The sequence below is a fragment of the Myodes glareolus genome, chromosome 23, assembly GCF_982192425.1.
Source record: "Myodes glareolus chromosome 23, mMyoGla1.1, whole genome shotgun sequence".
Taxonomy (NCBI): domain Eukaryota; kingdom Metazoa; phylum Chordata; class Mammalia; order Rodentia; family Cricetidae; genus Myodes; species Myodes glareolus.
In genome coordinates, this window is record NC_142048.1 from 43,203,625 (window position 1) to 43,228,429 (window position 24,805).

Below are 24,805 nucleotides of genomic sequence, written 5' to 3' on the forward strand. Positions count from 1 at the left end.
ATGGAATTCAATTTCCCCTTTACAGAGCTGAACAATCCTACATCATTTACTTGTTCTCCTTTTTGTTGTTGTTGTTGTTTTTCAATACAGGGTTTCTCTGCAGGTTTGGAGCCTGTCCTGGAACCAGATGTTGTAGACCAGGCTGGCTTCGAACTTCTAAGATGCACCTGCCTCTGCCTCCCGAGTTCTGCCCTGCCATCATTTACTTTTCTTTTTGAATGGCAAACTTCATCTTATGTATCTTTTTTAATTTTTATTGAGCTCCACAATTTTCTCTGTTCCCCTCCCTGCTTTTCTTTTGTTCTTTGAATAAATTCACAAGTTTCCTTGATAAACTCTTCTGCTACGTAAAGGCTGAATGCCGTCAGTCCCAACTGACTTGTTTTTAGTGCTTTAGATCATGGCTTTCTGTTTGTTTTCAGATCTCTAGAGCGTGTGTTAAACTGGAGAATTTTACAGCACTAATATTTCTTCTAGATCCTGGGTTTTCCACCAGGTTTTGTTGTGTTCGATATCTTGCCTTGAATTAAGCTATGGTATCTGTCCTCTCCCGGCACAGGTGAGGTTTCTACTACTGTAATCGTCAATACGGATCCCTGGGGTTTGCCTTTGGTCTGCATTTCCATTCACTCCTATCAAGTTTACCGCTTCACAGATGATAAGGCCCCAGGATGTCACTGTCCGAACAAAGCTGTCAAGATTTTCGATGGCTCTTGTGCAGATAAAATTATTATCCTCACCAATAAAGCAGGGCAGTGGATATAGGAGCAGCGTCAGGCAAGGACAGACTTTCTAGCTCTTATCCACATTCGCTCCTCAATTTGCCTTCTTCTGTTATCACTATTTCCCCATGTCAGTCCTCAGAAATGGTGCATCTTATCCAATTTTCAGCTCTGCTTTCTTTACCCAGGACTCACAGACAGCTGGTGGCCACATAGCAGAAGTTTGCCTTCAGCAGCAGTGGGAGACTTCTCTGAAGTACGTTTTGCTCCTTAGAGCACACCACGTTAAGTTAGATGAGACGTTCCTGATGCACACGGTATTCTATTTCTTAGTTCCACTCTCAGAAATGATGCCATGCTTCTGTCCCCATTTGCTTTGGACAGCCGTGTCAACTACACATGTTTTCTTAAATGCTCCAGTGTGGTGGTGTGAGTAAGACAGCCTGTCTGTTAATTTTGTCCTGGATTCGGAGACCATTGAAAAGTACAGGGCAGGGCATGCTTCATGGGAAAGAAAGTTGTGCAGCCTCCATGGGTGAAGTGGTCTATATAACGACTCTGTTTATGTAACTTTGTTTACCTGTCTTTTTCATGCTTCATGTTTTCAATTATTTTTGCTTAAATACATTTGGAAGGTTTATTTTGATGAGAGAAGAAAAAGGGTTATTTAACTTATACTTCCATATCACTGTCTATCATCTTTTTAAAAATCTTTCTTATTTTAATTGTTTGGATAGGAATATAGAATACATTTTTTCCCACTCTTCTCACTCCTCTTTCCTCCCACCCTTTCCCCTTCCACCCTCCCCCTACCCTCTACACCCCCAATTTACTCAAGATATCTTGTCTTTTTTCCCCCTTTCTAGGTGGATCCACATGTGTCTCTCTTAGGGTCCTCTTTGTTACCTAGGTTCTCTGTGGTTGTGTCCTGTAGGTTGGTTGACCTTTTTTTTATGTCTGTTATCTACTTTTGAGTGAGTGCATATTATATTTGTCTTTTTGGGTCTGAGTTACTTTACTCAGGATTGCTTTTTCTAGTTCTGTTTATTTTCCTGCACATTTCAAGTAATATTCCATTGCGTAAATGTACCACATTTTTCTTATCCATTTTGCAGTTGAGGGGCATCTAGGTTGTTTACAGGTTATGGATATGGTGAATAATGCTGCTATGAGCATAGTTGAATAAATATCCTTGTGGTATGAGTGTGCATCCTTTGGGTATATGCCCAGGAGTGGTATTGCTGGGTCTTGAGGTAGATGGATTCCCAATTTTCTGAGAAACCACCATATTGACTTCCAAATCAATTGTATAAGATTACACTCCCACCCATAATGGAGATGTGTTCCCATTCCTCCACATCCTCTCCAAAATAAACAGTCATTGGAGTTTTGATCTTGACCATTCTAATAGGTGTAAGATGGTATCTCAGAGTTGTTTTGATTTGACAACTAAGGATGTTGAGCATTTACTTTTGACCATTTGTGATTTCCCTGTTGAAGGCTCTCTATTTAGATCTGTACCCCATTTTTTATTGAATTATTTGGTCTTTGATGTTTAGTTTCTTGAGTTTTTTATATAATTTGGAGATCAATCCTGTGTCTGATGTGAGGTTGACGAAGATTGTTTTTTCCTTTCTGTAGGCTGCCATTTTGTCTTGCTGACCATGTTCTTTGCTTTACAGAAGCTTTTCAGTTTCAGGAGGTCCCATTTAATTTACAAATCTATTTCATTATCATTGTCTTCAATGCCTGAGAGTCTCAATTCCATCTCCTGCATTCTGTTGCTTATGCTTCCCTCTGTAGTTACTGATCATTTACCCAGATTTTCCATTACCAGAGTTCTCTTTGTTTGTGTTTTCTTTATTGACTTTATTTTAATTTTTAAGTCTTGAACTACTTCCTTCACCTGTTTGATTGCTCTTTTCTTAGTTTTCTTTAAGAGATTTGTTCTCTTCCAATTTTCTGTTTGTCTTTTCTTCCATTTCTTTAAGGGAATTTTTCATTTCTTCTTTGCAAGCCTCAATCATCTTCATAAAGTTATTTTTAGTGTTGTTTTCTTCTGTTTCATCTGCATTTGGATGTTCAGGTCTTCCTTCTATAGCACTATTAGTTTCTGATGGTGCTGTATTGGTCTTTGTGTTATTTAATGTATTATTACCTTGTTGTCCACCCATCTCTTCCTCTAATCAGTATGGGTGGAGCCTGTGCTTCAGGAGTCCCTGTTCCTTTAATTGGAGTGACTGGAGCTATTGCTCTGTTGAATGCTCCTTCAGGTGCAGGCAGGGCTGAGCCTCAGATGATCACTCCTTCAGGTGTAGATGGGCCTAAGACCCCATCAGATGGCTGCTCCTCTTGGTTCATGCAGGGCCACACCTCTAGTGGTCACTATTTCAGGTGCAGATGGTGTTACGTCTCTGGTAATCACTGTTGTAGGTGCAGGAAGAGCTGAATTTTAGGCTCCAGTGATCAGATAGTTTCTGTAGGCCTCTATTTGTGGTCATGGCCCATGACATAGTCTCCCAGAGCATCCTGGGCCAGCGGCCATTGATCATCAACTTATCATCAAAGGAAATCAGGACAGGAACTCAAATGGGGCAGAAACCTGGAAACAAGAGCTGATGCAATGGTCATAGAGGAGGGAAGGTCACCAAACCAGCTACAGGTCCTTTTTTCTTTTTGTCTGATTTCTCTGTGTAGCCCTGACTGTCCTGAAACTTGCTCTGTAGACCAGGCTGGCCTCAAACTCACAGAGATCCACTTGCCTCTACCTCCTAAGTGCTGTGATTAAAGGCATGTGCCACCACTGCCCAGATACCTAGTTACAAATTCTGAGAACTACAATGATGGCATGACTGCAACATATGCTGGCACAACTCTGGCACAAAAGTTGTGGAAATAACCAACCATTACGTGATTGGAAGTAAGACTCAGTCCATGAGATCGAACCCATGCTTGACACTGACTAGGTAGCTCGAAACCTGAGACTAGATAGGTTATGAATCTGGAGAAAACCAAATACTACTGCTTAGCTAAAAGAAGGTACAAATATAATGACTCCCTAAGACATTCTACTGTACCCATAGATCACTTCCTTGCTTAGTCATCTTCAGAGAAGAATTAATTAATAACAACAATAATAGTAACAATAATTGGAACAAATACACTGACCCACAACTGCACAATGTGCAGAGAATAAGAGACAGTGAAACACTCAGTCCTAAATGGAATGTCTCCATCTAATACCTTCCCTCGGGGCTCAGGGAATTCTGTGGAAGAGTAGATGGAAGGATTGTAAGAGGCATGGAGGTCATCAAGGCAACAGTGTCTTTCAGACACAACAGGATATGAATTCCCAGAGACGGTGGCAGCACACACACAACCAGCTTAGGTCTATGTCAGGTGGGGACCCAGCACTGAGTGAGGAAGAAGACATTAGCCCCTATTCCTAGTCCAGAAGTTATCTTCAATTGACAACTGTTTGCAAAGGAAAAAAAATGTTTTCTCCAATTGTGTCTCACTGGGTATACAAACCACCCTTGAAAGGCTTATTTAAATGTGTAACAAAATCTGGCTCTCTGAAACTCTCATTTCTGTCATTTTTTATTTTGTTGATCTATTGATTACTAATTACAGCTGATTTCCTGTCATTTGTCACATTAGATTGTAAACTTGTGTCTTATTTTATGTGAGAAATCTTCCAGTGAAAGTATCAGATCTCTAGACAAGACACACGGTTCCTGCCACATATCCTTGAACTCTGCACAGCAAGCGCCAGGTAATTTCAAGGGTTATGATTTTTCTGTAACTACATGGGTAATATAATATTGACTCTGAAAATATATATTCAAATGATATTGCTTTAAAATTCCTAGAAATATTTTTAAATTATATTTATGTGTGTGTGTGCATGTGTGTCTGTGTGTGCGTGTGGGTCTGTGTGTGTGTGTGTGTGAGAGAGAGAGATATGTGCCACCAGCATGTCTGGAGTTGAGAGGACAATTTTTAGAATTCTATTCTCTCTTATTATCATGTGGGTCCCAGGGATCAAGAGAACCCAGGTCATCAGGTTTAGTGGTTAGTGCCTTTGCCCAATGTACCATCTTGCTGACCTCTTAAATATCTTTTAAATTTAAATCCAAGGCCAAACACGAATGGTTTCCATCCCATGATTCTTCACTGAGAAGTAAAAATACCTAGTTCATAACTGTACTCATTTTATTTCATTATGTTATTCTCTCTCTTATTTGTTTGTTTATTTTTATATGTATGTAGATACATACCATGGCATAAAAAATGTGTGTGTCACATCCTGTAGCAGTCTTTCATTCTACCATGGGAGACCAAGGGATGGAACTTAGTTCCTCAGACTTGAAGGATGGCAACAACTTTTCCCAGGAATTATCTTCACCGGCCCTGATGTTTACCTATTTTCTAAGTTTCAGGTTAGCATGCAGATCTAAAATAAAATGTATTTTTTGGATACTCCTTATATTTGTCCAGCTATACAGATGTAGTAGTAGAGCACACAACTGTTGGTTATAGATTTTGTAAAATTTTCTAGGACATTCATAGCTTCACAATAAGCTCGCTCTTCTTGTCTCAGGTCTTTATTTTTGGCCCTTCGCATTTTCTCCTTAAATTTAAAGAATATTGGCAGTACACTGAAAAAAATCTTTGTTAATATTTTATATAATTTTCCTAGGGTTTTTTTTCTTCAACTGCTACAAAAACAAAACAAAACAAAGCAATGTCTTCACATTAAATTTAAGGGTCTTTAAAGATGCATTTTGTAATATCCTCCCTCTCTTCCTTTTCCCCTTCCTCCCTCCTTCTCCCTCTTTTTCTCTTCACCTTCTATTCTTCCTTCTTCCTTTCCTTTCCTTCTTCCTTTCCTCTCCTCCTCCTCCTCCTTCTCCTCTCTCTCTCTCTCTCTCTCTCTCTCTCTCTTTCTCTCTCTCTCTCCTTCCTTCCTTCCTTCCTTCCTTCCTTCCTTCCTTCCTTCCTTCCTTCCTTCCTTCCCTCTTTTCTTTCCTTCTCTGTCCTTCTTTCTTGACAGGATCTCACTCTGTAACCAAAGCTGACTGGAACTCACTACGCAGCTCAATCTGACCTCAAACCTTTGGCTGATTTTCTGCTTCAGCTCCCTAAATGCTGTAATTCCAAGCATGAGCCACCACCATGCCTGGGAAAGTTCTGGAATTTTCTAAGTAGAAAAATCACACATTCATAACATATTTATTCACGGGTCTTATTTTTGCTAACTATAATTTTCTAAACAATGCGTTACACTGGTTGAGTCATCGGATTCTTGTTAAATAATTAGAGTATTGCTCTCTAGCCCATTCACAGTTCTAATGAAAATGATGTGTATTTCTTTATTTGGCTTCGATTCTGTGTTTGGAATAGCTGTCAGTCATAAGAATGTCCTAATTTTATAGCAGAGTAATTTTTAGTTATAAATATATGAAACATTTTGCATTTACTTATATATTTACTCTTGAGATGACTGCAAGATTATAACAATTAAACTGCTTTACTTTTTATTGATCAAGTGGCACCTGTTTTATGTCAAAGGTTGTTGTCTCCTTCTGCCAGAAGCGATGGTCCTAGAATGTCAACTTATGTCATAGTTTGTGGCTATAAGAGAAACAAACTCTTTACTCTGTGGAGCAAGAGTTTTTTTCTCAAAGAGAGAAGAAAGAGAGTAGGATCCTTCAGTAGTGGATTTCAGTACCCAAAGCCTGCTAGGTTTTGTCTTACAACTGATGCAGGGTGATGGCCTGTCTGTATTACTTTCATAATGCAAATGGAATTTCTTGGGGTCTTGGCCCTCAAAAGATGAGTCTGTGACCAAAGATCTATGAGAGTTTAGTCTAATCACAATACAAAAGCACAAATAAAGTACGGAATGATATTGTCAAATAAGGCAAGACAGTCGAGCAGGTTGTGAGTGTGTCATTTCTTTTTGCAAAGATAAGTCTTAAATCTGAGGATGCACTCTTATGTTATGATTCAATAATTAGTGGATGGTACACATAAATTGTTTTTTTTTATCAGTTTTAAGTATTGAACTATTTTGTATTCTAAATATTCAAGTGTTGATGTAATGGATTAATGCTGTGTCCCCTGCTCACCCATCCATATGCTGCAATCCATACTGTGTAATATGGAAGGATGGAGAGATGGGGTCTTATGCAGGCAATTAGTACTGAATGACATGAATGAGGAGCTCTCAGTGATGAGATTTCAACTGTGTTAAGAGTCCCGAGACAATGTGCTCTTCCTTCACTTTGTGAGAACACAATAAGAGGAGCTATTTTGTATCAAATAAGCATAAGATCATCAACTCACAGTTGCCTTGTGAGATCAGTTCCTTGACTTTGTTCTTCCCATTCTCTAAAAATGTAGGAGATAAATTTTGGTAGCATATAAAGCTTGTAACATATGATATTTTGTTATATAGTCAGGACTAATGCTTGTCCAAATACACTCATGTACATAGTCTATGTCTGATCTATTTAGTTCAATTAAAGTTTCATTTCTGTATTCATGTAGGGCTATGGTATATGTTATATACGTATATATGTGTGTTTGTGTGTGTATGTATTTGAATTTTTACTCCTATTATCATTTAAATTTTTCTTGGGATTTTTTTGGAACTTAGATTTTAAAAGAAATAGTGCTCAATTTTCTGGCAAAATTATAAAAATGTAGTTGTTAATCTTGCCCCATTCAAACTTTTGCCTACTCTTTCTATTTTTTCAAAAACGTACAAATAAATTTATATATTTAATTTGATTTGATTAAAAGGAGTCAACTCCACACTATGATATAATCTTTTCTCTAGTTACACATATTCCACAATATGCATGAAGTACAACTTATTTTAATTTCTTCGTTAAATTAATAGTTGTGTCAAATGGAAAATTTTGTTTTTTGCCATTAATTTACATTAGAAACAGTGAATATCTATCTAGAATTTTGAAACACACTTTTAGTAACAGAACTCAGGAGTCAAAGGTAGGTGGATTCTTGTGAGTTCAAGATCACCCTGGTGTGTTTGGTGAGTTCCAGGACAGCCAAAACTACATAAAGAGACCCTTTCTCAAAAGCAAGCAAACACACAATAATCTTCCCCATCAAACCAAACAAAGCAAAAAACCTCAATGAAAACCTTGTATAAATTGTATTGATGTATTTACTTTTAGACTTATAAATAAATTTATCAAAGGTCAGAGACAGTACAATATATATGACCAAATTTTTTGTACAAATTTGTATTAACGTACTCTCATCAGTAAATATGAGCACTACCATTTCCTTATATTAACTTTATTATTGAATTGTATTGCATTATCAATAAAAGATAGTATAACATTTTAGTATAATTGTTATTTTCAACTGTAATTATAGACTATTATTTAATCAATTAAACTGGTTACTCTTATGTGTTTATTAGTGTTTTGATAATTAAAAAATAATTTTGTTAAATTACTTTACTTTTCTATAAATGCGCAGAAACATTATTGATTTTCAAAATGCAACTTTTTGCTGTATACATTGCTGAAAACTCCTCATGTGAACATTATTTAATGATATTCTTGCCTAAATTCAAAAAGACATCCATTATAGAGGTATAATTTATATAGAGAAAACAAAGCAACATTGCTCAGCAGAGTAATTTCTCATGATTTAAAAAGATCCAGAAATTCATGACACAAACCAATGCTTTTCCCTTTGCTGTCTTTTATTCCCTGTGTCCTCCATGACCAAACATAAGCTCTACTTCACACCAAGAGTACTTTAGCTAGTCTTAAAAGTTTATGTATTTATCTGCAAGTGGGTCATACAATTTTTGTTGTACAGAATCAGTCTTCATAATAATAAATATTGAATATATTGATTTTCCATTGTTTTTCTTTTTTCCTGTTTTATCTTTCCATTTTACACAATTCTACTCTGCCTTAGACACTCCTTATAAATAGTGTGCAGTAATTTGGAGTCTTGGAGTCTTTATCATCATTTCTCTTTTGTCTACCTGGCCCTTTCTACTTGCCATATGGTGAAGGCAGTATCTCTTGGCACATCACCCTCTTCCACTGTCCTACAGTTTTCATCATTTAGTTGGGATGTCAGCAGTCTATCTATTTTTGCCATCTCCTTAAAAAGGTTTCCTGTTGTTTTCTTTTCCTCAGCGGCCTTACTTGATGTCCTAGATATGTTTTCTTTCCTTTTCTATCCTGCTCCATGTTTACAGCAGTCTTTGAATGTTTAGAATTAGGTCCATTGATTATGAAACATTTCAATAATCATCTCTTTAAATGTGACACATTTAATTCTTACATTTCACTGATATTAAAATTCTAAATTTAGAGCTGTCAAAATGTAATGGGTATTTTTATTTTATCTCTTTCTGTTGGCTTTTTTCATGTATTAATTCTGCCTATTTCTAAGGATCTATCACTCATATCTCTTTATCTGTCTATGGCAATCCTTGTCATTAAATCAATTCATAATTTCAACTATTATATTTTTAAACCTTGAATCTAGACGTATGATAGTTTTGATTTTTCTAGTCAATTGTTGAAGTTTGCCACAATTATATTAGTAATGTGTTTATTTACATTCAATATAAATTCTTAACCTTTTATGGGTGAAAAGTACTTTAACTTTTTTCACTTTTTTATTTTATTTTTTAAATATATATATTTTTCAATTTAAATAACTACCCCAGTCCCCACTCCCTCCCCTTCTCCCATTCCTTCCACCTTCCCCTTACTCTACCCTATATCCACTCCCCATAGAGGGCAAGGCATATTTCTCTGAGGAAGGACCAAAGCCCTCCACACTATGTTCAGGCTGAGCAAGGTATCTATCCAAAGAGAATGGGTTTCAAAGTCAGTACAAGCTGCAGGGATAAGTTCTGGTGCCCCTGCCAGTGACCCTGCAGTCTGTCCCAGCCATATAACTGTTACCCATCTTCAGAGGGTCTAGCTTGTTCTTATGCTGGTTCCTTCCCTGTCCGGCAGAAAATGTGGTACATTTACACAACAGAGTGCTACTTAGCTGAAAAAAAAGATATATTAAAATTTTCATAAAATGGATGGAAATATAAAAAACATTTTGAGTAAGGCAATCCAGACCCAGAAAAATGAACATGGTATGTACTCACTCATAAGTGGATACTAGCTATAAAACAATAATCCATGACCCTAGAGAAGCTAAGTAACAAGGTGAACCCTAAGAGAAGAGAAACATTTATAGATCCCACTGAGAAGGGGAAACAGACAAGATCTCCTGACAAAATTGGGAGCGTGAGGGTGGGAGGAGAAGGGAGGGCTGAAGAAGAGAAGAGGAGAAAGGGAGGTAGAGGAGAATTGAGGGAATAGGATAGTCGAGATGAGGGAAGGACAGAAACAGAGAGCAAGGAAAGAGATATCTTGATTGAGGGAGCCATTGGGGAGCTAACAAGGAACCTGGCACTAGAGAAATTCCCAGGAATTCACAAGGATGACCCTAGCTAAGACCCTACGCAATAGTGGAGAGGGTGTATGAACTGTCCTTGTCCTGTAATCAGATTAATGACTCTCTTAAATTTTACCATAGAACCTTCATCCAGCAACTGATGTAGACAGTGGCAGAGACCCACAGTGGGCACTGGTCTGAGCTCCCAGTGTCCAGCTGAAGAGTTGGAGGAGTGAGAATATGAGCAAAGAGGTCAAGACCATGATAGGGACACCTACTGAAACAACTAATGGGAGCTCACGACTCTGGCTGGACAGTACTTTAACATTTTTACCTTAGGTTTAGTTGCATAAATTTATGTTGGTAGTTGTAATTTGATGACATCACTTCCTGGGTTTTAGGCATCTATGAAAGGACAATGAAAAGAATCTTTAGCCATCTCTTATTTTCAAGGTAACTTGTATTTTGCAAAGAACGTGATAATTATTATATTTATATTGTCCTTTATATTGTCATATTACTATGCTATGCCAATATGTGACTCTTAGCTACATGCTATATCTAGTAATTTGAGCACGCTCTTAGTGGCATGTATATCTCAGCTTTAATATTGACATTTTCTCACTTCTACACTGTAATATTGATTTCTCTAAAATTTCCTTCTCTTTAGCTCTTTGGATGTGTTTCACAGTATCTTAATATTTTATTCTCAAAGATTCTTAGTTCTCTTATATGGTTGAAACTGTACTTGCATTTTCATGGATTCTAATGTCTTATCACCATTAACTATTTCTTTCTTTATTTTTGTTACCTTTGAGCCTTATGCTATCTGTTTCAATGATCACATTATTAATTCTCAAGATTTCTGCATTTTTCTAATGTTAATTTTTTCATTTCACTTTATTTATCTCTTTCTATTTAGAGCATTCCAAGTAAATCTTCTAAGATCTCTTTTTCCTATGCTGTGACTTGACCTTCAAATACTGGTTTTATTTTGATCTATTTTTAAGTCATATTAGAGTGTTCTAAGATATTGATTAGTATGGTTATTTTGAGGTCTGGGGTGGCTCCTTTTCTTTGCCCCCACCTCTATTATCTCCATTCTTAATGTGACTAGCTTTCTCCTTTGTGTATATTTGCAGCGATGTCAAGGTAATACTTGGGGGTAATTGAGCCCCAAATGTAAAACTAGGCCTTATATGGGTCTTTCAGGACTGCCATACTCTTCTGTGGTTGTAGGAAAAGGTACTCAGACCTCAACGAAGTTTGTGGTGAGTTTCACCTTCCAGTGATGAAGTGGTAACCTTCTGATTTGTGCTTCTCTATCTAGCAGGCTCCAGTCTTGACTTGGATCATCTCACCCCAGTCTCTGTTTAGAGTCAGAGAACTGGCTTGGATTTGTTCTCTGGTAAAGGGTCAGTTATTCCAAAGGTATTGCATGATTCATATTTTCATCCTCTGCTGGCCAGAGTCCAAAAATGTCTATAGATTATCCACTACCTAAAAGCTGTTTGCTTGATGATGCACAGTCCTAGTCATCTTGATTTTAAGTCAGATAACAAGTGTTAAACATTCTTTTTGAACGTGTTATCTAGCATTCCTCCTTGTTAACTGTAGAGTGCTCCATGCAATAAGGAGCAGAGTTAATGCATCATGTTGGTCAAATGTCAGATCCTTCTACCCTGAGTGTTAAAGGATACATCAAATATCTCAGTTCTCTTGGTTTACACACACAAATGCACACACCACTTATGAATACATACATCTGTGTATCTACAACTTTTCTATTTATATAGAATAAAATCATTCATCTACCAAGTGAATATGTATGCGTGTGTAAAGTAAGAGGTTTCTCATTTTAGCACAGGATACGTTGTCATTGGCTGAAATCCATGAGAATCAAAGGAATTTCATTGAGAATTGTTTTCTCTCTAGATACTATTGACCCCAGCTTTGTAGTGATCCCTATCACCTCTACTCTAGGGCCAAACTACCTGTCTCTGAAGCTGGTATCTGAGGTGGCATTAAGTAGTCTTATATCTGACAAGGTGATCAGAATATGTGGTTGAATTAAATTGCAAATTAAAGTTTCTTAATTTTTATTTTCAGCAAAATGCTACTTAACATGTAAAGTAGATCTTTTTTTCTTTCAAAATGCATGCCAGTCATTTACTGATAAATGCTTTTAAGTCGATTGCCTGAACCTTAAAACATAGAAAATGGCATTTTTTTCTACTATACCTATGGAGAAAGAGAAACAGGCATAGGTTAGAGGCCAGGAAAGTAAATGCTTTATTTAAAAACTAAAAAAAATATTCCACTTGTTAAAATAGCATTTTCTGCTTGTAAAATTTCAATTATTAATCATGTAACAGTATTAAGAACCACTTTAAAGGGTCTATGAAGAATGTCATTCTTTCCAGAGTTCTGGGGAGTATCTTGTTTTGTCTTAATTCAGAATAGAAATTAACTGAAAGGAAGATAAAAGGGAAAAGAAAAACAAAAACCCAAATGGGAAGGGACATACATGGAAAGGGTTGTAATGGGAAGGGTGTATATGGAAAGGGTTGTAATGGGAAGGGTGTGTATGGAAATGACTGTAAGGGGAAGGATGTGTATGCAGAGAGCTGTAATAGGAAGGATGTGTATAGAAAGGGTTGTAGATAGGAAGGATGTGTACGGATAGGGTTGTAATGGGAAGGGTGTGTGTGGAAAGGGTTGTAATGGGAAGGGTGTGTATGGAAAGAGCTATAATGGGAAGGATGTGTATACAGAGAGCTGTAATGAGAAGGAAGTGTACAGAAAGGGTTGTAGATAGGAAGGATGTGTACAGATAGGGTTGTAGTAGGAAGGAATGTATGTAGAAAGGGATAGAACAGGAAAGGACATACATGGCTGGTGCCCTTGACTTTGCATTCTGGGGACCCTATTCTGTTCTACTCTTGGTACTTTCCGAATGGCATTTTTACAAGAACATGTAATGAAGTAAGCATTATACTTTCTGACGATGGTACAGGCTGCTTACCAAATCTGTATGAAAAACACTCGCACTGTTCGCTATGCTTTAGACCAAAGTTCCAAATTACTTATTTTCTTATTTATATTGCTCTTTTTCTTACTCATTCTCTCTACTTTTTTAATCTTAAACAAGCCATACATTCTTCTCTCTTCAAATTTGATGTCTAAACACTCCCTGGTACACATTAACTTTTCATCCCTGGTGTAGCGTTAGGCAGGCAGTTTCACTGTAAGGAAGCTTCATTATTCACTCATTGGGAATTTCTATGTTCATTTGCTAGAAATTGGACACCTGACCTTACCTTTCTGTCAACAACTTGCTTTGATTGGCTGGCTTCATGTAATGATCCTTGGATTGCATGCTATTAATGAAGGGATGGGGACTTTAGAATTGATTAGCCTTTCACATCTTCAGCATATGTTTGCATTGCAGAGCAGAGTCTACAGGGCCATCTCCCTAGACCTTCCTTCTTGTACCTGGAGATAACTGTGTAGCTAGGGGAGGATTTCATGAAGCCATGTAATGTCTAATTCATGTCCTGCTTAATTTTTTTGAATTATTAATTAAAATGGCAACAATAACTTTTTACTAATCATCCTCCCTTATCCTGACTATTCACCAGTTGATTCAGTGTTAGCAGAGCATATCAAGAGAGACTGGTAAAAGAGGGAAGGAGTGAATCGATGATAGAATAAATAAGGAGCAGAGAGACAGAACTGAGGAGTAAGAGCTCAGCATAGACACACATCAAACATTTAACAGTAAGAATCCTACTCACTTTCCTTCCAGTAAGGAATGATATCAGGCTCTCTCTCCTGAGCTGCCACAAAGGCCACCAAGTGATGAGATGAGGAAATTGTTGCATTTCTGATCCCAAAGGCCAAAGTCATATCATTCAAAGGTTGCCCGTTCCTCTGACATCAAAGGCTGCATCTTTGATGAGCTAACACATATTGTTTCTTCTCGTTCAAGTGTATTATTTTAAAAGCACTAACGCATTAATTTTACTGCCAAAGACTTGTGTTCTTGTTATTATTTTAAAGTTCTCTTCATTCGTCTGTGCCTGGGGCTGGAGCCGCATCTCTGGGAAGCTGGTGCTCAGAGAGGATTCCCAGGGTACGAGAAGGAAGGCACACTTGCGGTGTCAGGAAAAATCTGTTTAGTTGGAGTCTTATCTTGGTGCCCTGCTGCCCTTTTTAAACAAATGTATTGGATTTTCGCACTTTATTGCTGCTTCATAGCCCAACCTCTAAAATAGACTTCTCTAATTTTGTCTGTGTGTGTGAGAGAGTTTACTTAACAAACTACCCCATATTGCCTTTTACAGCGAAGGTTGTTAACCTGGATTATGGTACACAGACAGAACATCCCATGTGAAAAACTCACAGCTTTTAACACCTGTAGTATTCCTCTGCTTTCCAGCAAGTTCATGAATCAGGTGTCGCCGCGTGAGCACGCAGCCCTGAGTAAATAGGAGCACACTCACAGTAAGCTGCTTGTATTTCTGAATTGTGCTGCTCTGATTGAACAAGACTATACTGGGAAATGACTGGCATGCAGCAATACCAGGGGAAATGTGTAAAATATCTCATTTAATTGTGTGGCCAAATTCACCAATTGAAGTTGCCAGCTGTTGCCCTTTCGTCCAGTTCATTTTTAGTCTTCCCACATGTATTAGCATAATTGTATGATTAATAGAGACAGTGGCTTCTATCAAAAACATCCAGCAGTAGCAGAGCTAGAAATAGATATTAGTTGGGCCTTCAGAAACAGTGGACAAGTTCAACGGGGAAGAAGCTGCAATATTGTATCATAAATGTAGAGAGATAACTGGTCCTTGACCCATGCCCAAGAGAAGAAACTTATTTTAAGCCCCTATAAAGAATAATTCTAACATCCATTACATCTCAGGTTGCCCACTCAGCCCATTGGTTAGGTAAATCCTGGCACAGATGTACATTGCATAGTATTTTCAGCTCTTCTTCCAGAAAAGTCTTTAGTAGTCCTCAGCCTCTTTCTTCTATTCAGCTATAGCTGTGTTCTGTTCCCAAAGGTCATCATCTCACTGTCTTGAGCATCTTGCCTTTGCGTATGTGTTAAATGAGTCATGTGTTGATCTCAAGGGAATCTAATCCACAATAATCAAAGCACGGGGGGCGGGGGGCAAAAAAATCTGCTGCTTCATTTTGAATGTTTTCATGTCCAAAGTGACTTTTTTTTTTTGAATGCTACTGTTATTTTTCAGTAATCTTCATTAAAAATACAATCCCTATATCCATTGTCATAAAGAATGATGTCATCTCCACAATTACAATGATTTCCTGGGATTCCAAGAAGAAAGGCCACATCTTTGGCAAGCCTTCCCATAACTGTAAAGCTCCCATCATCCTTCTGCATTGCCTAGAAGATGCCTAGAAGTCAACTCAAGTTGACCACTTCTACCTTAGTCACTTTTCCCAGAGTTCTGCTCTTTATAACGAGCAGATTGGTTAAGTACTCTTTTCCCAAACACACAGAGAACTCTTCCCAACTGTGCTGAGATGGGTTTGTCAACTCAATACAAACTTCACCAGAGAAGAAGGAATGTCAGTTGAAGCATTGTTTCCAGTGATTTGGTCTTTGGACCAGACCGAGAGGGATTTTAGTCATTAGTGGTTGATGGGGGTGGGAGGGTGGGGGGATGCGGTGTGGTGGTGTGGGAGATGGGGGGGTGAGGGGGGTGGTGAAGGAGAGGCAGTTTACTGAGTATAGTGCCACCTCTGCTCAGTTGTTCTGAGTTTTATAGTAAAGAAGATTGAACAAGCCATGAGGGGCAAGTCAGGAAGCAGCCTTCCTTCATGACTCTGCTTCCATTCCTAACACTTAGTTCCTGCTGAGTTCCTGGTTTTGATTTCTCTCAGTGAAGGAGTATAAATAACCTAGAAGGCAAATAAGGTCTTTCCTCCCTCAAGTCACATTTGATCAATGTTTTGTATCACATCAACAGGGAAGCAAAATAAGACATTAGAGAAGTATAATACAAGGTCTTTGAAAAAAGGCATATATTTGAATGCATATTTCTCCAGATTCAGTACTTATCTCCTCTTAGTATAAGTAACGTCATATTTTCCTTTTCCTTTTAGAAAGTAGAGATGATCCAAAAATGAAAGAAATCAAAATTTCATACCTGATTTCTTTGTGGATGAATTATTAGAAAATTAGCATCTTCAATTCAAAGAACAAAAATATAAAAATATAATACTTTACCAACTCTCTTCTTTGAATTAATATTTGCTTTGGTCTGAATGTTACACCCCCCTCTATACGCTGATGTCTAGTGATATCTAGTTACCAAGATGACAGTCTTGGGAGGCAGGACTTTTAGTAGGTGATGAAGTTGGAGTCTTCATGAATGGGATCAGTGCCTTTATATAAGAAGCTCGACCATCACCTTTTCACTGTGAGATAGTGTGGGTGGCAGGGCACCCACTGAACCCACCAACACTTAAATCTTGGGTTGTCTAGCATTCATAGCTGTGAGAAACAAATTTCTATTATTTAAAAGCTAATCACCCTTTAGTTTTTTGTTACAGCAACCTGATCCTACTAATACATACTGAGTTATAGTTAATGTTAGAGCTTAGCTATAATCCGAAATAATCTCTCCGGAACACAAGGTGTTTGTTAAACAATTATTTCAATTCTAGAAGATAGAGCTTAATTTCCAATGCAGTTGAGTAACTCGTATTCAGAATCATGATAGACAGAGTTAAAAATTGATGCCTTTAAAATGGAACTGGCTGTAAAATTGAATTGGTTGCAAGTGATCAGTTTGCAGTTGAGGACAACGTGGAGGGGGGCTGATTTGCCTGTCCTAAGCCAGCCTGAAGTCAGCCAGCTCTTGGCAGTGAGGGTTTGAGTCCCTTTGCATCCAGATTCTTAGGGCACTTGTCACCTTCCTCCTCCGTCCCCTCTTTTTCTTCATTGTGGTGCGTGTGTGTGTTTGTGTGTGCGTGCATATGTACACGCAGGCACAAGGGTGTTTATGTCACCCTTGTAGTTGTCAGAGAGCATTTCAGAATAGCTGCTGTCATTCTCTACTGGATCCCTGGATGAAGCTCAAGTGGACCAGCTCATGCTGCAAGCACATTTACCCATGATCCATCTCATCAGCCCCAGTGCTCACATTCTATGCTCTTGCTGCTGGAGGAACTAATCCTGACTGACAACTGCTCAACTGTTTCGTCCAAACAGATATGGATATTTATACAAATGGAACAGTTGTCTGTGTTTTAAAATATCTGAAGTCAGATAATACAGGAAATTTAGATATACTTCATAATTAATATGTAGTGTCAGGTACAGGTAATGCAACACTTCAGGTAATACTTCTGTTCATCTAATAACTAAATAAACCTCACTGGTCAGACATGCCTGTTGCTTTCACTGAGTTTCAATTACAAAAAATGGACATTGTTCCTCTTGTTCTTTCTTGACGTTCAACAATCCCTTACTTACATCGGCTTTGGGAAATTTATGTCGGAAATTCAACTTCACTAGCCTTCTCTTCAGATAGTGATAATATACCTGCCTTGTACAGTCTTCTTTAGAAACATGTGTGAAGACCTGCTCGTGAGATTGGAATTTGTTCAAAGGTAATTTGCTTTGCTTCTCTTTCATTCATCATTTTTTATTGGAATTATTAAGATAAAATTGCTTATCTGTTTCTCAAACTCCCAAAATAAGTTGATTTTACTTTTGCTCCCAAAAGTTAATTTTACTTATAAGTTGATTTTACTTATGGGGACAATAGTTAGAAATTAACTACAGTCATAGATTCTTGGAAATTTAACTATTTTTCTTAAAAAAAAACCAACCACACAAATAACACAAGTTACAGGACTTCCACATAGTCTTGAGGAATATGGAAAGGCAGGCAATGAATGATTGGTTTCTGGGAGACAGGTGAAGCATGTTTGGTAGATTAATTTTCAATTCACCTTCTCAGAAGAAAAGGACAAACCCCTCATTTACCAAGATTCTAAAGAGATTTCCAGGCGAGTCCCTTGCCAGCCCCACATCAGTCTTTGCTTTGAAGTATCAATTCCCCAGAGCTTGGTTCTTGCCCAGGACCCAAACCTGTTATTGAGCTGCAAAAGCTCTGTAGGAAAAAAACCAACTCCTTCCTCTGACATTCACAAACCTGGTGTCCTCAGAGGGGGGGGATGGTCTATGTGCTTATCAGGTAATCAATCTTTCTGTCTAGCATCCTCTTTGCCTTTAGGACAAAGTAAGTGAGTGCAATTACCTCATTTTCAACAATCACCTTACTTTAAACTGTTTATTCTCCAAGAGAAGTGTTTGGAAGCAGGTAGCACTTTGGCAAGAGACGTTTGTGTGTTTTGCGTGTCTATCTCCCCTTGATTGCCATCCAGGAACAGTTGGTAATGCGGTCTTTCAAGCCAAGTTTTCCTTCTCTATGGAGACTCCCAGGGAAGTGGGGACCAAGATTTCTGATCAGCTGAGTCTTCAATGCATTTTGATGGTTTCAGACAGAAAGTCATGATCTCACTGTGGAGCCCTGAATAGGAAGTAAACGGTCTTGCAGAAGGGGGCTGTTTATCTAAAACCAGTAGCCTACTGCAGAGGATAAAAAGCAACTTTGAGGCCCTTCCAGGTCAAAGTTCAGTTAAAGAAAGATCTAACCACCTAAAAAAGAGGAAACAAACAAACAATTTAAACAAGTGGACAAATGGGTTTAGGGGCTTTTTAAAAATCTGTTTTTAACTTTCCCTTTTCTTACTAGAAAGGCAATTTCCAGGGCCCAGATTGAAATTAACAAAAATATAAGGAACCAGCAATGAGGCAACTTTTGAGAATTCCAAAGCAACACCTATAACAGAAAAGGAAAATGGGGGAGTTTTTGCTTTCTTAAAACAAAGCAAACCAAGACTTGATTGAGCACCCTCTATTCACGTCTTTGGCCATAGTTAGGACAGTCGTTGGAATGGTTTATAATTATTTTTTTTCTTGTTTCATCCTTCTGGTGGCTAGAAAGTGGAAATAGGAGAGTCAACTCAAAGTTGAGGAAAACCTTGGTTTCCTGGAAGCCTCAGAGTTATCAAGCGATGCTTCCATCCCGCCGCTGGGCGCTCGCCTCCAAGAGGCTGCTCCGCACAGCACGCGGCTGGCGGGCGCGCGTCCTCGCCTCGGGCCGCCGGGCTCGGGCGCGCTGCCTTCCCTCACGCGCGGGGCCTCGGCTGAGGAGAGGCGGCGCCCTCACGTGCGCCTGCTGCGGGCTCACCTGCGTCGCCCGCCCTCAGCCCCGCCCCGGCGCGGCTCATTGGTGGCCGCTGCAAGGGGCGGAGCAGGGGCGGCCCCGGGCCTCATTAGCGATGCGGTCTCCTGGCTCAGCTTGGTAGTCCCGGACCCTGAGAGGAGCTGGGGCTGCGGTCCTCACAGCGGGCACGGCGGGCAGCGCCGCAGGAGGCAATGGGGACGGGCGCTCTGTCCCGCGACCCATCCGGTGTCTCCGCTCCGTAGGGAACGGCGGTGGAGAAGCCAGACTCACCACAGACCACCACCCCCGTGGGAACCTACTGGCGGTGGTCCCCCTGCCGTCGTGCCTTGCGGACTCCCAGGGTGTGGAAGAAGAGTGTAGTCAGAGCGGAGCGCAGAGCATGGGGACGGCGGCTGCGGGCGGCGGCGGCTGCGGAGCGCGCCGTTGGCTCCCGTGGCTAGGACTCTGTTTCTGGGCGGCGGGGGCCGCGGCTGCCCGAGGTAAGCGCTGGGTGGACGGCGGTGCGCAGAGGAGCGGACGGAGGAGGAGCGGGACCCGCACCTTCGGCGTGGGCTTCCCAAGTTGTGCGTGCTTCTCTCCGCGTGCGGAGCGCGACTCGGTGGGAACCGGGTGGAGGAGCTCCAGGGGACCACTGCCTTCCCATCCAAGTTTGCTATCTGCCTCAATCCTACAGGTTGCTGTGACCCGGGCCCCTACCCTTGAGTCTCAGTACCTCTTCGGTTTTCCGAACCCTCCCTGTTTACTGCAGGCTGGATAGCTTGTCTTTACTACATCCTCGCTCTCCTCTGTAGTCTCCACTTTTCCTTCTTGGGCGAGCTCGTTCCTGAGTGGGTGCCCACGATGATCTTAGGGAGTACATAGGGAAAGAGGCAAGCGAGTGGGCTCTAATAGAGACTGCGCCTTTTTTTCCCCTTTAGGCGAAGCAGCGGAGCTGGTCACTTAGTACTGCGCCAAGCCCAGTACCCCTCGGGCGACCCTAGCTCTGGCTCTAAGCCAGCACTGGCTTTGCTTCTCAGAGAGGCCGCGTGGATGCGGGAGCTCTGGGGAGCTGTGTGTAACCCCAGGGTTTAACAGCGCCTGCAGTGCCCAGCCGGATAAGCAGTTGGCCAGAGGCTCTACTCCCGGCGCATCCTCTCCCTACTCGGTGCTTACTCCAGCTAGGAAGCGCGGGCCTCCCTGAGCAGCAGAGAGATCTCCGCTTTTCTTAAGCTCAGGACTCCCCCCCCCCCCCGCCCCGCTTCCCACCACCACCCGGATCCGCTGCACTCCAGCAGAGCATCAACTTAAAGATACACCCCCACGGACCTGTTTTGAAGCTGATCACAGGCAGTTTCAGACAGCCCCGGTGCCGTGGCTACCTTTGAAATAATCCAAGAGCTTTTCATTCTCTGGCCTTCCTTACCTTACCTTCTTTGCTGCGTGCCATCCAGTGGGCTTAGAATATGTGATTGCATTAAACATTTTACCTAACGCTTGCCTAGCAAGAGGTGGCACCGAGCTAAGCACCTCACCTTCTCCTCTATCTCCTCAGCATATTCCTGGTAGCGGTGAGGCTTTTGGAAGGGTTGACAACGATCCCAAGAACTGGTATAATCTCATTTTTATAGCAGCTAGCGGTGTTAAGGGCAGTTGCATTGCCTGGAAAGAAGAATTTTAGAGGATGGATAGTGGTTTTCAGTTGTACGATCTGTGCTTATTTGCATTTCATTTCCTGAACTTTTTTTTTTTTTAACGGAGCAGGTTTATAAAAAAAAGCAGCAAAGACTGGAAAAAAACGAGCTTCAGTGATTCCCACATACTGTTAACAGCGAGGCATGTTTCTTTCTCTGGCTGGAAGAAAGCACGCGCTTCAGCCATTTAATTTACTACGGAGAACTGGAGACTGCCTCACAGCTCAGTCAACTCTTGAGTGTTCTTTATACTGTTAGGGCGAAAGTGGGGTGCCTCCCTCCCCCCATTTTTTCCTTCACAGTTTGAGTTTATACTTGCTCTTCCCAGTGTGGGAGATAGCCCCCGGTGACTGACTCCAGGTACTGGCCCTTGGAATTCGGTTTGTGGAGTTGTCTTGGAGCCAGCTCAAAACAAGAGGTGGGAACATGCCAACAGCCTCTTGGATGGAGTTTTTCTGGCTGTGAAACCAAGGCTAGCACCTCTTGTCTGCAAGCTGTTCTGTAAAGGTCTCCTGGAAAACATACTGTACACTCTGCAGGCTTATTTACAGCAAATGTTTTGCACAGATCATAGAGATGCCCGAGACACATGGAGCAGTAAATCTGAGTAGTGTTTTCTCTTGTCACATTTCCATTCACCTTTAGCCGCTTTTGGAGCTAGTTCATGAAATGCGCATTACAAAGGCTACAAAGCCAGTGGATTCGCTTGCACCTGGCTTTGGACAGGTGGGCACAATTGAAGTTTTCAAATCAAAGATATTTTCCATATTGAGTCCTGTCATCTCCGCAAGGTATGGTGCATTAAAACCAGGATGCTGTGGATTTGTGCAGCATCCTTGACTAGCGGTTTCACTGTGCTGTGTTTGGTTAATGGGTTCTATAGGTAGATTTTGTATTTGCAAGTCAAAAGTTTATAATTCTGAGGACTTTTTCCTTTGGGGGTGCTGGAGGATTGGACCCTGTGCCTTGTGCATACCCGGCAAGTACTGTCCCATTGACACATAACTGTAGCCCATCAACAGTTTCTCCTGTGGGTTCAATCCAGATGTTATAGCTTAGTGTATAGCATATATGGAGTTACTCTATATGCTTTGGTGGTATGATGTGTATGAGATTCTGAAGCATTGTTTTTACAGTATTTACTATGTATCCATTTCCATGATAGTGGTACCACCATCTCTTTTCCCTCTAACTTCTCTTTGCTTTTTGACCTAATATAAAAAAAAAAACCTGAAAATATGAGGACAATTTTTGGATGATTGGTTTCAAATATACTCAGCAAGGAATCCACTTATGACAAGACACTACATAAAGGAAACAGCCCTGATACAGAATGCCATTTGGTTTTCTGCCTTTCTAATCAAAGCTTATGCCTTCAGAGAGCAAGTTTTATTCCTGCTGGTAAAGTATAAGGATAGCGCCCTGATACCGTAATTAATAGACATTTTGACACTTTACAACTTAGACAAAGGATGTTTAAAAGTTACTTGTGACCTGCCGAGTGGTAATTGAATCCACACCATGTCATACTGATTTGTTTTATTCTTAGAAGAGAGTGCTGCTGGGGGAGTTGTGATTTCCACTAGGTCATGTGCAGAAGAGACCATGTCATTAAGCAGGCTAGATGATGACATTTGCTTCTGATAACTGGATGGGTACACTTACAGCAAAGAACGTACACATTTAACATTATAGGCACTGAGGGTCATATGACCTACACACGTTCTCATCTTCTCTCCATTTCTTATAGCTGTTGGCACATTCTTAATGTTATTTGAGAACACTTCCTTTTCTTCCCCCCACCCTTTTTGTGTTCCTGTGTTTCAAAAAAAATATAATCTGCTTGTAAAGCTAAAGGTAAAGCGCCCTCCACGCTCCCAACTTCCTGCCAGACCTTTTCTGATTCAAAGGTTGTGACTTCTGGCACTTTCTCTTCCTGCCTGAAAAAAAAAAAAACACTTTCTACTCAAGAGATCTTTCAAGTATCTCAGTTGTAAAGAGGAGACTAATTGCTTTGATTTGTCTAATGAAAGTGTGAGAGCACCTGAAGCCTTTATATACTTCCTCACTCTGTGAGTGACCTGTGTATGAGTCTCATTCTTGAGGTAGTGCTCTGAAGTCCAGGAAACCCTGCCAGTCCCAAGGGTTCTCCCTGGGTGCTCTCAGGACTGACAGGATCGGTCAGGGAGCTCCAGAGCAGCCTTTCTGGTGCATGGAATACTTGGTTTGCTCTTCTTTCCTAGGTGTCTTGCAAACTTGTGTTTTGCTTCTTTATTTTTCTTTCCCAGAATACAATACTCATCTTAAGACGTTGCCAACATGAAGTTTTGTGAAGGAATCGGTTTCTTGGGAGATAGCGGCTATTTGATATCCTTCTCTACTGCCTATTTTGTTTTGTTTTTAAACATTAGAGTGTAGATACAAGCCATATGTATGAAAATTGATAGGGATCACTACAAAGCTGTGGTCATTGGTGTCTAGAGAGAAAATAATTCAGACCTTTAAGGAAGTAGTAGTAGTAGTGGTGTGGGGTGTCCTCGTTACGAGAAGGTTCACATGCATGCTCTCTCTCTCTGGAGAATACCTTTGTCATTAATCCTTTTAGTCTTAACTCCAGACAGTGCCTCCCTCCTGAATGATACTGTCCCTGTCATCTTCCTTCTGCCTATTCCGATGCTGTCATAACCTAACTGTGAAACAGAACAATGGTGGAAACTTGTCCTGTCCACCCTCAGTCACTTAGGTCATGTAAAAGCCAAACACTTATTCTTCACTTTGTGTATGTGAGTGTTCGTGCGTGTAGAGACCAGAGGTTGACATGGTGTCTTTCTTTAATCACTCAGTCTTTTTATTTTTAATTTTGTAATTACATGTATTCATTCACACACACACACACACACACATACACACACATTTATCAAAGGGGTCATGTGTGTGCCATGGTGTCTATTTGGAGGTCAGAGGAAACTTGCAGAAGTATTCTTCTTTTTCCACTCTGTGAGACCCAGGGATTGGATTCAGGTCATCAGACTTGGTGGCAAGCACCTTTACCAACTGAGTCATCTTGCTGGTTCATCCTGTTTTGTTACAGGGTCTTCCACTGAACCTGGAGCTCATTAATTGACTAGAATGGCTAGCTACCAAGAACCAATGATGTCTTGTCTCTGTCTCCCCAATGCTGGGGTTATAGAGTGTTCCACTTTTGGAACCCCACTTGCACTCAGTGAGCCATCTCTGCCCTTTACCTTTCATTTTCTACACTGTTGGCCTGAGAACATCATTTTTACTCTGTATTCTGGTTATTCTTTGAGAGAAGGTATTTTTGCATCTTGAATATGAACTCATTTTGATATTACTCATTAATTATTCTGAATAAGATACCCACATTAGTTCGTTTATTCCTTAAAATGACTCAGGATGGTAAGTGTTACTATTTGTAAGCTAGGAAGAGAGAAGCATGAGGGTTAAATAAAATCGCAAGCCCATGGAGGAGTTAAGATATGCAAGATCTTAAACCCAGTCAGTCTGGCTTAAGAGTTTACCATGTACAGTATAGCTCAGCTATGCTGAAAATAAGTGGTCCCTTGCATTCTGTTGGGAAAAGTGCTAAAATGGTATCTTCATAACTATCAAGAATTATAGAGGAATT

At 40.3% G+C, this 24,805-nt stretch overlaps 1 protein-coding gene across 8 annotated transcripts in view; it reads left to right on the top strand.

Annotated features, from left to right (window-relative positions):
* Positions 1-19,631: 19,631 nt before the first annotated feature.
* The window catches only part of Unc5d (unc-5 netrin receptor D), a 524,519-nt gene continuing 519,345 nt past the window's right edge, over positions 19,632-24,805 (top strand). For all 8 annotated transcript variants that reach the window (XM_048456515.3, XM_048456517.3, XM_048456516.3 and 5 more), the window contains exon 1: positions 19,632-19,965. In XM_048456515.3, the coding sequence (XP_048312472.3) occupies positions 19,866-19,965 (100 nt within the window). In that variant the 5' untranslated portion in view covers positions 19,632-19,865. The remainder of the gene's footprint in view (positions 19,966-24,805) is intronic.